The sequence below is a fragment of the Macrotis lagotis genome, chromosome X, assembly GCF_037893015.1.
Source record: "Macrotis lagotis isolate mMagLag1 chromosome X, bilby.v1.9.chrom.fasta, whole genome shotgun sequence".
Classification (NCBI taxonomy): Eukaryota; Metazoa; Chordata; class Mammalia; order Peramelemorphia; family Peramelidae; genus Macrotis; species Macrotis lagotis.
Genome location: NC_133666.1, coordinates 613454916 through 613472415, shown reverse-complemented (window position 1 = coordinate 613472415; position 17500 = coordinate 613454916). Strand labels below are relative to the sequence as shown.

The window sequence follows — 17500 nt, the reverse complement described above, 5'->3', positions numbered from 1 at the left end:
ATGGGATTTTCTTGGCAGAGATACTAGAATGATTTGCCATTTCCTTCTCCAGTGGATTAAAGCAAACAGAGGTTAAGAGACTTGCCCAGGTAACCTGGTTAGTGGGTGTCTTGAGGCTGGACTCCAGGCCCAGCACTCTATCCAATGAGCTGTCTAGTTGCCCCTAGAGTCAGGAAGACCCAATTTCAAATCTAGTCTCAGACATCTACTAGTTTTGTAATCCTAGGCAATTCATTTTTGAATTGTCGGTCTGTTTACCTCAGTTTCCTTTCTGTAAAATGAGCTGGAGAAGGAAATGGCAAAACATTTTTTTCTTTGCCAGGAAAATCCCAAATAGGGTTACAAAGCATCAGACAAGATTGAAAAACAACTCATATTATGCTTTCCCATTTAATCCTCAGAATGTCTCTATGTTAATCCTATTTTACAAGAAATAGACTGGGAGAGATCCCCAGGTCACCCAGGTAAACAAGTGTCTGAAGCAGGATCCAAACTCAGGTCTTCCTGACCCCACTTTCTCTCTCTCCTGTACCACCCAGCCCACCTCTAAGATAATCAGTAATCCTGGACTCTTGACAGATTCCTGGGGGTTCTAATGACTGAGAATTCTGCCCCCAGAGTCCTGGTAATGAAGTGGATGTGCTACTAAGTCTGAGGAAATCTCTCAAATCAATGCCTACTCACTCTTCACTTTGCTTTTTATTTTTTAGGTTTTTGCAAGGCAAATGGGGTTAAGTGGCTTGCCCAAGGCCACACAGCTAGGCAATTATTAAGTGTCTGAGACCGGATTTGAACCCAGGTACTCCTGACTCCAAGGCCAGTGCTATTTCCACTATGCCACCTAGTCGCCTCTCACTCACTCTTGGTATTATTCATTATCATCTCAAATCCTGAACTTGAGGCTGAGTCCCTCCAGTCCCTTCTCAAATCCCCAGTCCCTTCAAAGCAGAGGGCCCGAGGACTACCCAAGACCTGGGGAAAGCATGCTAGATAACTCAGGGCAGCCCCTTCTATTGCTATGCAGCCAGGGTGTACAAAGTTTAGTATATAATAGAAAAACCCAGATAATTCTGTCCTTGAAGAACTTCAGGAGGAATAGAGGCACTAAAGCATGGACCTCTTGGGCAATATTGAGAAAGGCAGAGAATTTTCTGAAAGCTAGAGATTCTCCCCAGGGAAGCGCCTTTCCTCCTGTCCCTCCTCAGGGCCCCAGACACAGGAGGCCCAAGAACAGCTCGGGTAGAAAACCTGGCAGCAAGCGCTACTGGCACTAGTTGAGCCAGCCCCCATGGCCCTCTGCCCAGGGCCTCAGGATTAGATGCTCGGATGGACATACAGATTCCTAGAACAGGACCTCAGATACCGTTTAGTCTAAGCATCTGATTGTACAGATCAGAAAACTGAAAACCTAGACAGAAGATGGGACTGATCCAAGATCACCCAGCACATCAGTAACAGACTTTAGATTAAAATCCCCACCTGCCAGGCCAAGCTTCTTAACATTCCCCAACATGGCACTGGGGCCTGGCTCTTCAGGCAGCATCTCTATCTCCCTTCTGGGGCCCCAGGCTTTTACTTCTCTTCCCAGGCAGACACCAGGGCCCAGCCAAGGGGAGGACACTGTGCTCAGACCTATCTTTTGTTTGCCCTCAGTCCCGCCAAGGACAAGCCTGGGTGCAGGGAACACTGTGTGATCACTGCCTGGCCCAGAGAAGCCGAGGGCGAATCTGAGAAGATGGGGAAGGATTTGTGGGGGAGGAGGAGGGAAAGGACAAGTGGATTGGAGGATCAAGATTTGAGAGGGACCTACAAGGTGGCATCAAGTTCAGCTCCTAGTCCTACAAATAAAGCAAGCAGAGGACCTCAACCCTTGAAGTCAAGGCCTTCTGGTTTTAGAAGCCGGCCCGCTTCCTACCCACACCCTACCTTCATCCTACTCCACCATGCTCTTTAAATAATATTTCTCATTTCTACAGTCTTTTTTTAAAGATTTCCAAAACTCTTTTTTCCCAACAACCCTATGTGCTACATAGTGTATGATCATTCCCCTTTTACAGATAAGGAAAGGAAGGCTTAGGGAATTCAAGTAAGATACTTTTAATTGCAACGCCAAGATTTTCTTTTCCCGAATATCTGTGCTTAGTACATCAGTGGCAAGGACATAGAAAGTATCTATTTCCTTCCTCCCTCCCTCTTCTCATTCTTTCTTTCCTTCCTCCTTCCCCCACTTTTCTTTCTTTCTTCACGACTGCCTCCCTCCATCCTTCCCTGCCTTCGTTTCTTCCTTCCTCCTTCCTCACATTTTTCTCTCTCCTTCCCTCTCCATTTTTCTTTTTCTTCTCCTTGTCACATCTCTACTTCCTTCCTCCTTCCTCATCTTTCCCTACCTTTTAGGCTTCCTTCCTCCCTCCCTTTTTTCTGACTTTCTTCCCTCCCTTGCTTCCTTCCTAAATATCCCAGTCTTACCTGTCTAGGCCTCTTTTAGGATAACCCTTTAATCCCAAAGCCTCATTAAGGCAGGCAGGAAACTACAGTGTCTCATAAAGGGAAATGACTTAGTCTCAGCTCTCACTAACTTTCAGTGAGACCTTACAGCCATGTCTCCTAGAAAGGGGGAGTTGGGGAGGGACTGACCTTAACCCTCTTCAAAGACACTCACTCCCCGCCTGAAATTGTTAGGAGCCCAATTTCCCTACCCTTGGAGGACAAGCACAGCCATCTGAGTCAAATCTACCCCTGCACACATTGCTCACAACAGTCAGCTAGGTGGTACAGTAGAGTACTGCATCTTGAGTCAGAAAGGCTGTGTGATCCTGGACAAATCACTTAACTTCTCTATGTCTCGCTTTCCTCAGTTCTAAAATGGAATAATAAAAAAATAGCCTTCACCACCCAGGTATGTTGTGAAGATCAAATGATCTATTTGTAACATGCCTAATAATATCACTAAGTACACAGGCATTTAAATACACAAATACTTGTTTCCTTCCTTTCTTCTTACAGAAATGCTAATCCAATAACTCAAGGAGTACAAGAAACTCTATTTTTGCAGATGTAGAAAGTGAACTCTATGGTGTGTGTGTGTGTGTGTGTGTGTGTGTGTGTGTGTGTGTGTGTGAGAGAGAGAGAGAGAGAGAGAGAGAGAGAGAGAGAGAGAGAGAGAAGTAATCTGTCTAAGGTTAATCAGTAGCAGAACCAAGGTATGACCCTGAGTCTCTGCACCTAAGTCCAGTACACTTTCCCATTATAAGCTCTGTTGCCTCTCAGGCCAGTCCCCCATGGGGATAGAATCCTGGTTTTCCAGCAGGATCCAGTTCCTTTGGTTTGGGGGACACTGGTCTGGAAGGAGGGCAGTGGGGAGAAGAGCAGAATGAAATACGGCCGCTGCTGGAATACCCATAGTTACCGGGAGCTCACTACCTACCTATTGTTGGAATGCTCTGATTTTTAAAAGCATTCTTTCCTACTATAAAATATTCATCCCTATACATTCTATTCCTTACAGTTTTTGTTCTTTGTGGAATTTTGACAAACTCAACTCTTGTTCTGAGGTATGCTTCCAGTTATAAGAATGAGCCACATTCTCTTTCTCATTAAAGTCCTAGGTAACCTTAACTTACAAGATATCGGAGGAATCAGGGGTCCATCACATTTAGGGTACAAACTCTGGATTGAGGTTAGTGTTCAGCCTGAGACCAGAATTACAGCTCAGTCAGTTAAGTGAGATTGAGGCTGTGTCAAGGGCATTCCACCATGAGGATCCCCATTAGCCCAGAGCTCAGTCCCACCCCAGTCTCCCCCTCCAATCTAGGTTGACCACAGATGGTGCCTTTGCTGGCTTCTCTAGTCAAAGATAAGGAAAGGCCAAATTCTTTTCCTAAACCTCTCCCTTGCCTTTTCTTCCTCTGGAAAGGGGTTGTAATGACAGCACATGGCCCAGGAGGAAATAACCCCCCCCACTTCCAAGAATAAAAATAGCAAGATGCCCCAGTGAAATGCCATAGGCTATTTTGAGGGCTCTGGGGCTTCCCCAAAGGAATGCAGGGGCCTCAGTCCAAGAATAGGGGTAGCAATAGGGAAGGAAGCTTCCACATCCCCTTCTTCATAAAGCAAGGTCTGTAATGTTAAGTCTGATGGAAAGATGAGATTTCTGACCTGGGAAAATCAGCAGACCCAGGTTCTAAGTCTGTTTCTGCAATGCCACTGATGGGCAATCTTGAGCAATTTTTTCCCTCTGGGAGTCAGCTTCCTTTTCTAATTAATAATATTAGACTAGATCATCTCTAAGGTACAGCATAGGATAGGTTAGGGGGAATGGTGAACTTTGGGGCTAGAAACTCAATTAGTGGCCAAGTTTTAGGCTCAGTCTCAGGAAATGAAGAATTAGATCTGTGTCTAGGGGAGGACTCCATTTCTGGCCCCAACAAAACAAAGTTCCCTCACCAGATCATCCAGAAATCAAGACTGTGACCTTGGCTTCTTGGAGACAACAGTCTTTCTGATGACTTGATCAAAAGTCAGAGGGGCTGTCTCAGGCTTCTGACGCAGGACAGGGATGCCCATACCCAGAATCACTCTGAGGAGAAACTCAAGAGATTCAGAGGCTCAAAGGCTTGATTTCTACACTTGGATCATTGGAATCCCCTTGATCTCTAAGGCAGATCTATTAGAGAAATATCTTAAAACTGACTCACCTGCATCCTCAGTCTCTCTTCTATGAAATAGATTCTCCTGAATTTTTGAAAAGTAGCTGATAGTTTAACTGGCCCAAATTCAGAGCCATCACTGCCACAAATCCTTGACTCCATCTGAATCTCTCCATACTGGAGCTCACTACTTCCAAGGGAGCTCTTACCACACCTACACAATTATAATTGTTGGCATGTGCTTTTTTTGTCTTTATGTTGAACTTATATCTGTCTCTGAAGCTAAATAGAACAAGAGGAAAGGGTAAGGGAATATGCATTTAAATGTCAACTATGGGTCAGGCCCTTGGCTGTTATTGTGATTGTTTGTCCTTTGTTCTCAAAGAAGACCATGACATCAAGCATGTGAATTGGATTTGTGTAAGGGTTTGGTGTGCTAAGTATTCAGTCTCACTCTGCTCTGGAGGCATCTGGGATCAATGGCCAGATGTGTATCAGAGGGGGTGGTTAGGTGGCGCAGTGGATAGAGTACTTGCCCTGGATTCAGGAGGACCTGAATTCAAATCTGGCCTCAGACACTTAATAATTACCTAGTTGTGTGGCCTTGGGCAAGTCATTTAACCCCATTGCCTTGCCAAAAAAAAAAAATGTGAATCAGGATGACTGGAGATGGCCCCAGATGTGAGACAGTCAGGGCTAAGTGTCTTACCCAAGGTCTCAGAGTTAGTTAAAAAAAAAGCATCTGAAGCCAAATTTTTAACTCAGGTCCCCCTGACTCAGGGACCATGCTCTATCCACTGCACCACCAGGCCACCCCATCAGGCTCAGCTAGCCAATTTACAAATGTTACCTCATTTGATCTTCACCACAATTTTATAGTTGAGGAATTCGAGGCAAAAAGGATTTAAGTGACTTGCCCAGGATCGCCCAGCTAGTGTCTTAAGACTGGTTTTGAACTTGGGTCTTCTTAATTCCAAGTCCAGTGCTCTAAACAAAGTGAATCCTAAGTTATCTCAAATCTAAGCCTTCAACCACAGGACAATCCTTCCCTGCCTTAAACTTGATTTTTTTTAATCCAAAGGCAAATCTTTACATTTAAACGGATTAAATATTTCTTTACTAGATTTAGACTATGATTCTATAACCCAAAATAATCTCCCATCTAGACAAAAGTATCCTGATTTAGTTCTTCTTCCTAGTTTTATGCTATCTGCAACTTGAGGATGACACAGAGAGAACCTAAGTGGTTTTCCTCTTCTCCTTCTTCCATATCTCCCTTGGAAATAGGCAAGAAACCTGAAAAGGACAGCACTGGTAGCAGCAAGGACCAGAGATACAAACCACAGGCTAGATGGCAAGAATGGACTACGGACCAGAATCCGCAAGCAGATTTTAGCCTGGTGAATCAGTCACCATTAAGTGGAAGAAGGATATCTGGGGAACTAAAAACAAATCTTCCAGGCGAAAACACCATCAAAAGCTGTAAGTTGTTTGGACAATGAAAGCATGTAAATTGTTTGCTTGTTAGATACAGCTTCCACAAACACAAAAACAGATCACAGGACATGGGGAATTTAGAGGATCACAGTTTTAGAACTTGGAGGGACACCTCCAAGGTCAATTAGCCCAACTCCCCTATTTCAAGAAAAGGTCATTTAAAAGGAGGGACAGGGAAGGAAAATGATTTGACTATGATCCCATAACAAGTAGCCCAGCCAGAATTTGAATCCAAATTTTCTGACTGCCACTTCCTAGAAGTTCGGTCTTCAAACCTTCACCAAATGGGAAAATGTTGCAGGATGCTGGACAAAAAGCACCAGCATTGCCAACAGCCAAGGGATTCTGTAAACACTCAATCTCTGCAAAAAAGGAGCTCGAGCCACCCGCTGAAGACACTGTGTCCTGGGTGGAAGGAAGAAAACAAGTGGGGCTCCATTTCAGTCACATAACCCACATGGCCAACATAACTCTTTAGGGACATTTGTCATGGCAGCATGCCGAGAGTGAGTGACAAAGCTGGGACTCAAAGCTAGATCTCCCTATTGCGGCATCCCAGCACTTTGCTCTGGGTCAGAGATGAGAGCAATTATCTCTCCATACTTTAAGGGTCTGTGATTTCACTGGTGTGGGTAGAGTTGTCACTGGCAGAAATCATCACCCCTTGATACTATAGGAAACAGTCTTGGGTTCTTCAGCCAAAATCATTATCACGCAATGGTCAAAGGTCTGATTAGTGGACCTCTTAGCCTTTTCAGCTTGGTGGGGGGCCTGTAAATGGTCAGTTTACCCCCACAACACAATGAGATGACTTGTGGGGGGGCAGAACAACTATTACTAAAGACCCCAGAATTCCACCATAAGAGCTCAGAGGCCCCAGCAATCACCTCATCCACCCTCTTTATCTTACAGAGGAGCAAACCAACAAACAGAAGTTAAAATAGCAGAGCTGAAATGTGAATCAATGCTCATCCTCTCCCCATTGCCCCCGTGTGTCCTGGCCCACTGGAAAGACTTACCTCAATGAAGGTGTTCAAGGTGGCATTGGTAGGGTTGTGAGTGATGAGGAACCGCATGTTCTTGTAGCAGACCTCGACAGGGGCTGGCCGGTTCATCCGAGCCATGGTGTGGCCTCTTGTGGTAGCAGGAAGGTAGGAAAGGGGCCAGGGAGGGGAAGACCAGAGGAGCAATCAGGGATGGGGAGGTACACAAAGGGACCAGGGCTCCTGTCAGATCCCTACCTCCACCAAAAAAATAAAAATTAAAATAAAATAAAACACCCAGATGAGAAAAATAGAGCCCTGTGCTTTGTGAGGAGGGTGAGGGGGGCAGGGGAAGAGTTAAAAATCAACACCCCTCAAAACCAACACAAATGTTGTGCAAATGTTATCGGCTTCTGGGAACGTGTTAAATGTTCTACTTTGAAGAACAAGGGTTCTACTCTGTTAAAAAGGAAAAAAAAAAAAATCACCAAAAAGCCTGACTCTTAAAAAAAAAAACACTCGTTCCCCCCAACCCCCCCAAAAAGCCCTCCTATAAATGAAACAAGCAGGCCAAGACTCCTGAACTTGAAACCCAAAACTTATATGGGGTAGGATGGGAAGGGAAGAACCCCAAGGACAAAGACCATAGATCCTGCTGTTCTGTGAGCCCCTGTCTGGGCAGTGGGACGCAACTGTACTCAGCCCGGTCGGTCCAGCAGCAGGCAGATGCTCAAGGAGCCTCCTTTCCTTCAGCCTCCCCTCTCACTCTTGGGGTGGGTAACCAAAAGAACAGAGGGATCCAAGTTAAAAAAAAAAAAAAACAAAAACAAAAACAAACAAAAAAAACTCAAGGAACAGAAACAACGTAAAACTGAACTCGACTGGGGAGAGAAGGCCTCTGTAGATACTGAAAAGTTCGGGGCAGTGATGGCGTCCTGGGTCACGTTACCCCATCGGGGTACGGGGAGTCCTTGGGAGCAGCAGGGGGCTCAGGCAGCAGGGACAGCCACGGGCGGAAGCCGGGCGTTGGGAGCCATTCGCAGGAGCCTTGAATGGTGACAGCCGGGCGCGGGCGCCTCCTCACCGGCGGCCGCGATGTTGCGCGTGGCAGTATTCAAAGCTGCTCCCCACAGGCGTCTCCATAAATCCCAGGCTGTTCAGAGGCCAGTAACTTCTGGGAAAAGAGGGAGGCAAAAAAATTTTTAATCCATTATTTTGATATCACCTTGCCATCAACTCCTACTCTGAGATAATTAACCAGTGCAGGTGACCATGTGTACTCTGAGCTGTAGCTATGGCAGCAAGGATGACAGGGCACTGAACCATCCTCATTCTCTTGCCAGGGAATCTCCTAAGGTCCTAGAACATGGAACTGCAAGAGAGTGGCCGTAAAATTAGGACTCCGTCAGAAATCTGAGGGGAGGACTCCTACAGCTAACTGACCCACAGAGGAATCAAACTGGCAATGCTGGTTTTAAATGCCACAACCACTGAGGACACGGCCAAGATGCCCTCATTCAGAATCTTGGGAGAACTAGAGGGCATCTCAGAACATAGAACCGAGGATGTCAGAGCCATGAGAGAACTAAAGAGACAACAAGGCCACTGCCTTCATTTTTACAGATGAGAAAACTAGCTGTCCCCAAGTCATCCAGTCAAGTAGGGGAAGAAATAGAACTAAAACCCAGAGATCTTGATGACAGCACCCAAGTGTTTCTCTTACTATACCAGGCTGCCTCATTAAAGATTCAAGAGACATGGGTTCTAAGTCTGGCTACTACAAACACAGTGTTGGCTTGTTCCAGTCATATCCGACCCCATGTGACCCCTTTTGGGGTTTTCTTGGCATAGATACGAGGAAACTGAGGCAAGGTCATCTGACTTGTCTATGGTCACACAGCAAGTAAATGTCTAAGGGTCAGATTTGAAGTCAGGGCTCTATCGACAGGTCCACATTAATTGCCCACATGTCCACTCAGGGCCTCAGTGTGTCCATCTGTAAAATAATGCTAATGAGAGGCTGTGGTATAATGAGAAAGCCCATGACTTGGATTTCAAAGGACCTGGCTTCAGATCTTTTTTTTTTTTAAGGTTTTTGCAAGGCAATAATGTTAAGTGGCTTGCCCAAGGCCACACAGCTAGGTAATTATTAAGTGTCTGAGGCTGGATTTGAACTCAGAGACTCCTGACTCCGGGGCAAGTGCTCTATCCACTGCGCCACCTAGCCGTCCCTGGCTTCAAATCTTGACTCAGTCCCTTATTGCCTGGGTGATTTTGGCAAAAGAAGGGCATTAGACTAGATGCTCTCCAAGGTCACTTCTAGATTTAGTTCCCAGGATCCTCAGATCCCTGTCCGGCCTGCCACCGTTGCAAAAATCTCTAGGAAAGAGCCAATGAGATAGAAGTGTTTTGGAACACGGTGCCACTGGCAGACAGGGGTCTCCGCCTTATTCTGACCAGGAAGCAGTGATCTTTCCCGCACCGTGAGGAAGGAGGTCATGGGGTGACCTATGTCCCGAAGCCATCAGAGCTAGGGAGGGCCCCGGCTGGGGTTTCTTAGCCACATTTTCCGGTGTTACAGTGTCGGCTGACCCAGGAAGGTCAGGGTAGAACAGTCAAGAAGGAAGGATATGACGCTGTGGGGCAGCTGTCAGAGACACCTTCCCACATCCCCACCCCTCCCCCCAGAAAAAAGATAAGGGGGGGGGAGACTACTGCCAAACTCTTCTGGCTCTGGTCTCCTGCCCAATTTGGGGCTCACAGATCATCAAAGATGGAAGGGATCTTAGTGTCAAGGTCGCCGCCCCCACACGGCACTGGGGAAACCCCCCCCCACCTTCCAGGGCCTGAGCTAAGAAAAGAGAAACAGAAGTTGTGGGTAGGGAAGACAACTGCAGAGACCTAACCTCTGTGTGTTTATGTGTGTGCTGTGTGCACACAGGGAGTGGAAGTGAGAATAGTATATACACGGGCGTGTTGGTCTGGAGGGCAGGGAGAGCACCGTAAATATGGAGGTGACTGGATGAGAGTACTTGTTTTGGGGCACAGACACACGTGTATGAATTTGTGCATGACACAATCAGTGTCTACCCAACTACCTTTGCATTACATGCACGAGAGAGACAATAAGGGCAAAAATATCTGCATGTGTATGGAGGGGGGCATCCATGTATGATCTATGTGAGTGGGCCTGTATGTGTGTTAATGCTAGTGAATAAAGCACCAACCTTGGGAGTCAAGAGGACTCTCACTAGACATGAGACCTTGGGCAAGTCACTTAAGCCTGACTGCTTCAAAGACAGGGTCATCTCTGGCCAATGGACCCAGATGGCCCTGGAGGAGAGAGGTTGGTGACTTAGCACAGCCCCTCCCTCAAATCCAATTCATGTGCTTGTCATGGCCTCACGTCCCTGATGTCCTGATCACCTTCAAGAACAAAGGAAAACATCATCATCTTCAAATGTGGGTTCTAAACCTGTACATATATGAGCACATGCTTATATGGGTGGACCTATGAGAACACAGAGTCTAAAAAGTTATCTCCTCCATTACGTATGTGTTCCATGAGAGCAGGGAATGTGCTGTTTGGTTAGTTCCTGGCACAGCAGGTACTTAATAAATGTTTGTTGAGAATAAAATGAGCAAAGGCACGATTTCTGGCATATAGTAGGTGCTTAATAAAATGCGTATTGATGGTGAAGGCTTGTTGAATGTAAACTGGTCTAGCACAATTCCTGGCACAAAGCAGCTTAATAAGTGCTTGCTGCAAGGAGATAACCAACTCAGTGGGAGGGTAAGTGGGGATATACACGCATGCATGCTCATTTAGTTGTGTCTGAAATGACAAATACAGGAGCTACAGAGGAGGGTGCTTTTGAACACACATGTGCAAGAGTGTGTGTGTGTGTGTGTGTGTGTGTGTGTGTGTGTGTGTGTGTGTGTGAGACAGACAGAAAGAGACAGAGACAGAGAATGGCAGTCCCTCATGGATAGCCCTGTTGCCTCCTGGTGGCAGAAAAGGAGATAGAAAGGCAGGAAAAGGCAGGACCCCAGGCCCAACTCCCCCCCAGTGAGACCCCCAAAGGACCTGAGCTTCTCCTCAGGAAAGAGGCCAGGCAGGGACCTGGCCCAATGCCTAGACATAGGGAAACAGCTCCTTTCTGAATGAGAATCATCAAAAGGGAAGTCAGTGATTGGCAGGAAGAAGCTGGTAAAGGAAAAGAAGTCCTAATTTGAAACTCTCTCTCACCCCCTTGGCATCTAAGGAACAACAAATATTCACACAAACTTGTTTCTGTCTTGTGGTCCATTGTTCAGCACAGTGTCTGGCACCAAAAAAAAAAAGGCTCTTAATAAATGTTTGCTCTACTGCACTCCTGGGACAACAAGGTGGCACAGAGCACCAGACCTGGAGTCAGGAAGACCTGAGTTCATGTACCACCTGTCTGACCCTAGGTATTTTAATCCTATCTGCCTCAGTTTCCTCCTCTGTAAAATGAGTTAGAAAAGGATAAAGCAAAGTACTCTAGGATCTTTGCTAAGAAAACCCCAAATGGGGTCCGACGAGTTAGACATGACTGAAACAAGTGAACAACAGTAAAAACAACCAACCATATTCCTAGAATTACATGAAGCAAGATAGTATGAAAGAAACATGAGGAACCTTGGAAAACTAGTATGACTTTGGACCAATTTATTTTTCTATAAAGAAGACAGAATTAGAAGAATGAATAAAAGAATGAAAAAGCATGCATTTAATATTTATTATGTACCAAGCACTCTGATGTTTGCCAGGACAGTTCCTGCCTTCAAGTAAACCATATTCCAATGCCAAAAGTATATATGGATAATATTAATAATCATAATAACACCCATGGGGGGGGGGGCAGTGGATAGAGTACCGGCCCTGGAGTTGGGAGGACCTGATTTAAATCTGGTCTCTTAATAATTGCCTAGCTGTGTGACCTAGGGCAAATCACTTATTGCTTAAATAAATAAAATTTAAAAAATAAAAAATAATAACACTTAACACACATAGGACTCATTGAGGCTTGCAAAACACTTTAGATAGGTTATCTAATCAAAGCCTCACAATAACCCTGTGAGGCTCGTTTCTGATGTGAAGACTTAAGTTCAGAGAAGTTACATGACTTGCTCAGGGCTACCCAGCTAGAGATTGTCTGAGACAGAATTCTGCATGTTTTCCTGTCTGGGGGTATCCACTGTGCCACCTGAAAGGAATGGCCAAGGAGGGGCCCTTTGGTCACAAAAGTCAATGAGTAGATTACTGAATCTAAAGGAGGTGAAGATTGGCACGTCCCATCCAGGAACAATGACAGAGTTGATATGATCATGGTCCTTGATCCAGAGCTAGAGAGCTAGAGGAGGTGAAGAAAAAGGGAGCAAAAGAGGAGGTAAAAAAGCTAAAAACTAGAGTAAAGTGAAGCCCAACTGGGGCTTTCCTAGCAGCACCTATCAGGAGTGGGGAAGCCCCTTGGGGTAGAAGTTCTTCCAGGGCCCCTACCTCTACTCTCCTGACATTCTGGGAGTGTCTACTTTTTCCAATCTCTCTTCCTTTATCATAATATTTCTGAGCTGGAGCTGGAGCTCAACCTTTCATTTTACATTTTATTTCCCTGGTGGAGGTCAAATGGCTGGCCTGAGGTCACTAAGCAGTAAATGAAGGAAATAAAGTACATAAAGTAAATAAAGTCCCCAGCTCTTCCAACTACTCCTCACTTCCCATTAGCCTCCTTTCAGAGCAGTGTTTCAGAGTTCTCAACCTGGCATCTGCAGACTCCCAAGGAGTTACAGGAAATTTGTCAAAGGAACGAGTAGCAGATGAAATAATCCATAAACTCCAAACTGATCTTAATCGATAGTTACAAAATCTGATGTGCACTCCAGGGAGAAGAAAACCTTAACTAATCTTTTTAATCTATTTCTTTCTTACACAAGTAAGCCCTAAAGGTGATTTTCTTTCATATTGAAGGTGTAGGGAAAAGACTTGTTGAAAAGCCAGGGAGTTCTAGGATCTGAAATTGGTTTGGGAAGCCCTTCCTCAGAAAAACAAAAACTTTAGAACTACACCTCTATCTCTGAAGTCACAAAGTTCGCACAGTCCCTGACACCCTCAGATCTCTTTCCACCTGGGGCAAAAGGGAGGAGAGGTAGAGAAGTAGAAAGGAAAGCTCTGGATGTCTACTGGCAAACCCACTTTTAGTAGTCAGGATAAGGATGAAGGCTGGAAAAGGGGATGGTCCAGAGGGAACCGACTGCGAAGTGAGAACAGAAAGGGAGGCTTCATGGAGGATGGAGTGAGAACAGAGTCTGGGAGAGGAGAGTGGGACCCTCAAAGCCGGGAGAGGAAAGTGGGACCCTCAAAGCCGGGAGAGGAAAGTGGGACCCTCAAAGCCGGGAGAGGAGAGTGGGACCCTCAAAGCCGGGAGAGGAGAGTGGGACCCACAAAGCCGGGAGAGGAGAGTGGGACCCGCAAAGCCAGGAGAGGAAAGTGGGACCCGCAAAGCCGGGAGAGGAAAGTGGGACCTTCAAAGCCGGGAGAGGAAAGTGGGACCGTCAAAGCCGGGAGAGGAAAGTGGGACCCACAAAGCCGGGAGAGGAAAGTGGGACCCGCAAAGCCGGGAGAGGAAAGTGGGACCCTCAAAGCCGGGAGAGGAGAGTGGGACCCACAAAGCCGGGAGAGGAGAGTGGGACCCGCAAAGCTGGGAGAGGAAAGTGGGACCCGCAAAGCCGGGAGAGGAAAGTGGGACCCGCAAAGCCGGGAGAGGAAAGTGGGACCCGCAAAGCTGGGAGAGGAAAGTGGGACCTTCAAAGCCGGGAGAGGAAAGTGGGACCCGCAAAGCCGGGAGAGGAAAGTGGGACCGTCAAAGCCGGAAGAGGAGAGTGGGACCCACAAAGCTGGGAGAGGAAAGTGGGACCCGCAAAGCCGGGAGAGGAAAGTGGGACCTTCAAAGCCGGGAGAGGAAAGTGGGACCCGCAAAGCCGGGAGAGGAAAGTGGGACCATCAAAGCCGGGAGAGGAAAGTGGGACCCACAAAGCCGGGAGAGGAAAGTGGGACCCGCAAAGCCGGGAGAGGAAAGTGGGACCCGCAAAGCCGGGAGAGGAAAGTGGGACCCTCAAAGCCGGGAGAGGAAAGTGGGACCCTCAAAGCCGGGAGAGGAGAGTGGGACCCTCAAAGCCGGGAGAGGAGAGTGGGACCCACAAAGCCGGGAGAGGAGAGTGGGACCCGCAAAGCCAGGAGAGGAAAGTGGGACCCGCAAAGCCGGGAGAGGAAAGTGGGACCTTCAAAGCCGGGAGAGGAAAGTGGGACCGTCAAAGCCGGGAGAGGAAAGTGGGACCCACAAAGCCGGGAGAGGAAAGTGGGACCCGCAAAGCCGGGAGAGGAAAGTGGGACCCACAAAGCCGGGAGGTTTTCGCTGCGGCTCGCGGACGCTGGCTCAGGGCTCGGAGCCACAGCCAGAAGGGCCCTGGGGCAGGGTGGGATTAGTGCCCGCCCCCCCCCCCATCTCCCAAGCAGCGTGGTGTCTTCAGATCCCTCCCAGAGGAGCACACCGCGTGCAGGCACGCACAGAGACACACACCTCCATGTACACATGTGCACCACGCAGGCACGCAACTCCATGTACACATGTACACCAGACACGCACGCACAACTCCATGCACACACGTACGCCACACCGACACACACAACTCCATGTACACCACAGAGACACACACACGCACAACTCCATGTAGACATGTACGCCACAGACAACTCCATGTAGACACGTACGCCACACAGACACGCACAACTCCATGTAGACATGTACGCCACACAGACACGCACAACTCCATGTACAGCACACACGCAGACACACACGCACAACTCCATGTAGACATGTACACAGCGGCAGCTTCATGAAGATGCACATACACAGCCCCTCACACCTTCCTCTCCCCTGCAGCCAGACCCCCGGCCCCACCTCTCGGGGGCGCACGCGCGCACACACACTCACACGCGCACACGCGCGGCCCCTCCCGGGCGCCCCCCCGCAGCCTCTCCCCCCTCGCCGCACACGCCCGCCCCGGGGGGCCCCGCACTTGCCCCGTCCCCCCGGTCCCCCCGGTCCCCCGGGTCCCCCGGCTCCCGGCCCGAGGCCGCCGCCGCGCCCCTCGGCGGCCCCCGGCGCACGCGGCCGGGCCCGGGGCTCGCAAGTTGCTCCCGGCCGGCCCGGGGCCGCCTCGCAACTTGCCCACGCCGCGGGCACAATGACACGCACACGTGTGGCGGCGCGCACGCGCACACGCACTCGCACGCGCACTCACACTCGGCGCAGGAAGCTTCCCCAACACAAAGGAGCCGTCCCCACCCCCCTCCCGGGCAGAGGCGCCCCGGGCCGGGCCCGGACCCGGAGGTCCCCGCGGCCCCGCTCCCCACGCGCGGGGGGCTCACCTCGGGGTCCCGGCCGCGGGGGCCGCGCCGCGCCGCGCCGCTCGGGGCTGAGCCGGGCCGGGGCCGCGCCGCGCCGCGCCGGCCTGGGCTGGGCTGTGTGGGGCTGCACGGCGCGCGGCTGACCTTAATACGGCCGCCGGGAACCAGTCCGGGGCTGCCCTGCCGGGCACATGACGCTGCCAGGCCCGGAGAGGCGGCAGCGCCGGGCGGACACGCACGCTCGGCCCACACCGCGCCACACACTCACCTCTCCGGCTCACGGGGCCCCCGAGGCATTTCCCAGGCCGGCCCGGGGGGAGGGGCCAACGGGGCCGGGATCGGGGAAGGGGGCGGGCCCTCGCAGGCAGGGAGCTGGGCCGGGGCCAGGGCCGGGCCGGGCCCGGGGGCGGGGAGAGGCGGGGAGAGGGCAGGGGGCCGGGAGAGAGAGGGAAGGTGGGCGAAGAGGAGGGGGTGGGAGGAGAAAAAGAACAAAAGAAAGAAAAAAGGGAGAGAGAGAGAGAGAGAGAGAGAGCCAGGACCTGGAGAGGGCTTTAGCTAAAGGAGAAGCCACTTCTTAGCGGCACGCGAAGACTCCGCCACGGCAGCCCGGGTCTTACAAGGTTTCGTTCTACCCGAAGGAAGGGGCCCGAGAGCCCACCTAGTTCAGCCCCCTCATTTCACAGATAAATGAACACCCTCCTCCCAGAAGGGAAGTGGGCTGGCAAAAAGTTTGCAGTCTTGGAGGGCTTCTCAGTGTGAAGCCAACCCTTCTTCCCTTTACCAAACCTACCGAGAGAGGGAGAGAGAGGGAGAGAGAGGCAGAGAGAGAGAGAAACAGAGAGAGAGAGGAACAAGGAAGAGAAGTGGGGGGAGACAAGAAAAGAGAGGTCACAGTGAGGTTGAAGGGGACAAACTGAGGGGGAAATGGGGGTAGAGAACTCCCAGGCAGATCAAATGAGAGAGAGAGAGAGTGTGTGTCAGAGGCAGAGACAGCACGAGAACATCTGAGTAGTCCAGGGGTCCTCCGCCTGCCCACCCAAAGAAGGCTCATCCCATAGCCTGTCTGGAATGCCCTGGGGGTCCCCCACCACCACCAAGATCCCTCCATACCATAGCGCTGGAAAGGCTGGGATGGGCTTTTTCTTGTCCCAGGTCAAGGACTCCAGGAATTCAGGGTTAATGGTCTCCATCTCTTCCAGGCCCCAGAGGGCACAAGCACAGGGACAGCTTTGTCTTACACATCCTATTTTGTTCAAATCTAACAACTAAGGGCTTGACCCTCCTAGTCATCACAAGGGCTGTGCCTTCTATCCCAGAAGCCACTCAGGTTGATGTGGAAGCTGGGGTACAGTGGGAACAGGAATAATAAAGACAGAAATTCCAGGAAGACCCCTGCTCCCGTCTCCATGACACCTGACACATTTTCACAACATTCCCCTACACTGCTACCAACACAACTGGAATCACTCCTTCATTTACAAAATGACAGACATTTTAGAGTGTCTGGCATATGATCCATGCCATAGGAGCCAGCTACACCGTTCAGATACTATGAAATACCAGGCTTCAAGGAACCAGCCATGGAGAAGAGACATAAACTACAAATCCATATAACCATAATAAACAGTATCATGTGTTAGAGAGGTATAAAATGCAGTGGTACAACAGTACAAAGGTACAATTGTAGCTTCAATCCACTTCATCTACATAGGTCACTTCTCCAGGGAATCAGATTCCTCACTTCTTAATGAGTTAATAATAATTCAGTGCTGTTTGTTCCCTGGTATAGAAGAGGAATGCTGGTTATAACAACAACAACAACAACAACAATAATAATAATAGTAACCACATGTATATGAGTTCTTTAAGGACAGCTAGATAGCACAATACATAGAAAACTCAGGAGTGGAATCTGGAAGACCCAAGTTCAAATCCAACCCCTG

The 17500-nt window shown here is 49.1% G+C and overlaps 1 protein-coding gene across 2 annotated transcripts in view; it reads right to left on the bottom strand.

Annotated features, from left to right (window-relative positions):
- PTP4A3 (protein tyrosine phosphatase 4A3) overlaps window positions 1-15857 on the bottom strand; it is a 30728-nt gene extending 14871 nt beyond the window's left edge. Inside the window, exons 1-3 of one of the 2 annotated variants that reach the window (XM_074202796.1) lie at window positions 15826-15857; window positions 7820-8300; window positions 7163-7277 (exon numbers count right to left, since the gene is read on the bottom strand). In XM_074202796.1, the coding sequence (XP_074058897.1) occupies window positions 7163-7267 (105 nt within the window). In that variant the 5' untranslated portion in view covers window positions 7268-7277; window positions 7820-8300; window positions 15826-15857. Of the gene's footprint in view, window positions 1-7162; window positions 8301-15701; window positions 15763-15825 lie in introns of those variants that run through there. The other variant, XM_074202795.1, reaches the window with a different exon arrangement.
- Between the last annotated feature and the right edge of the window lie 1643 nt (window positions 15858-17500).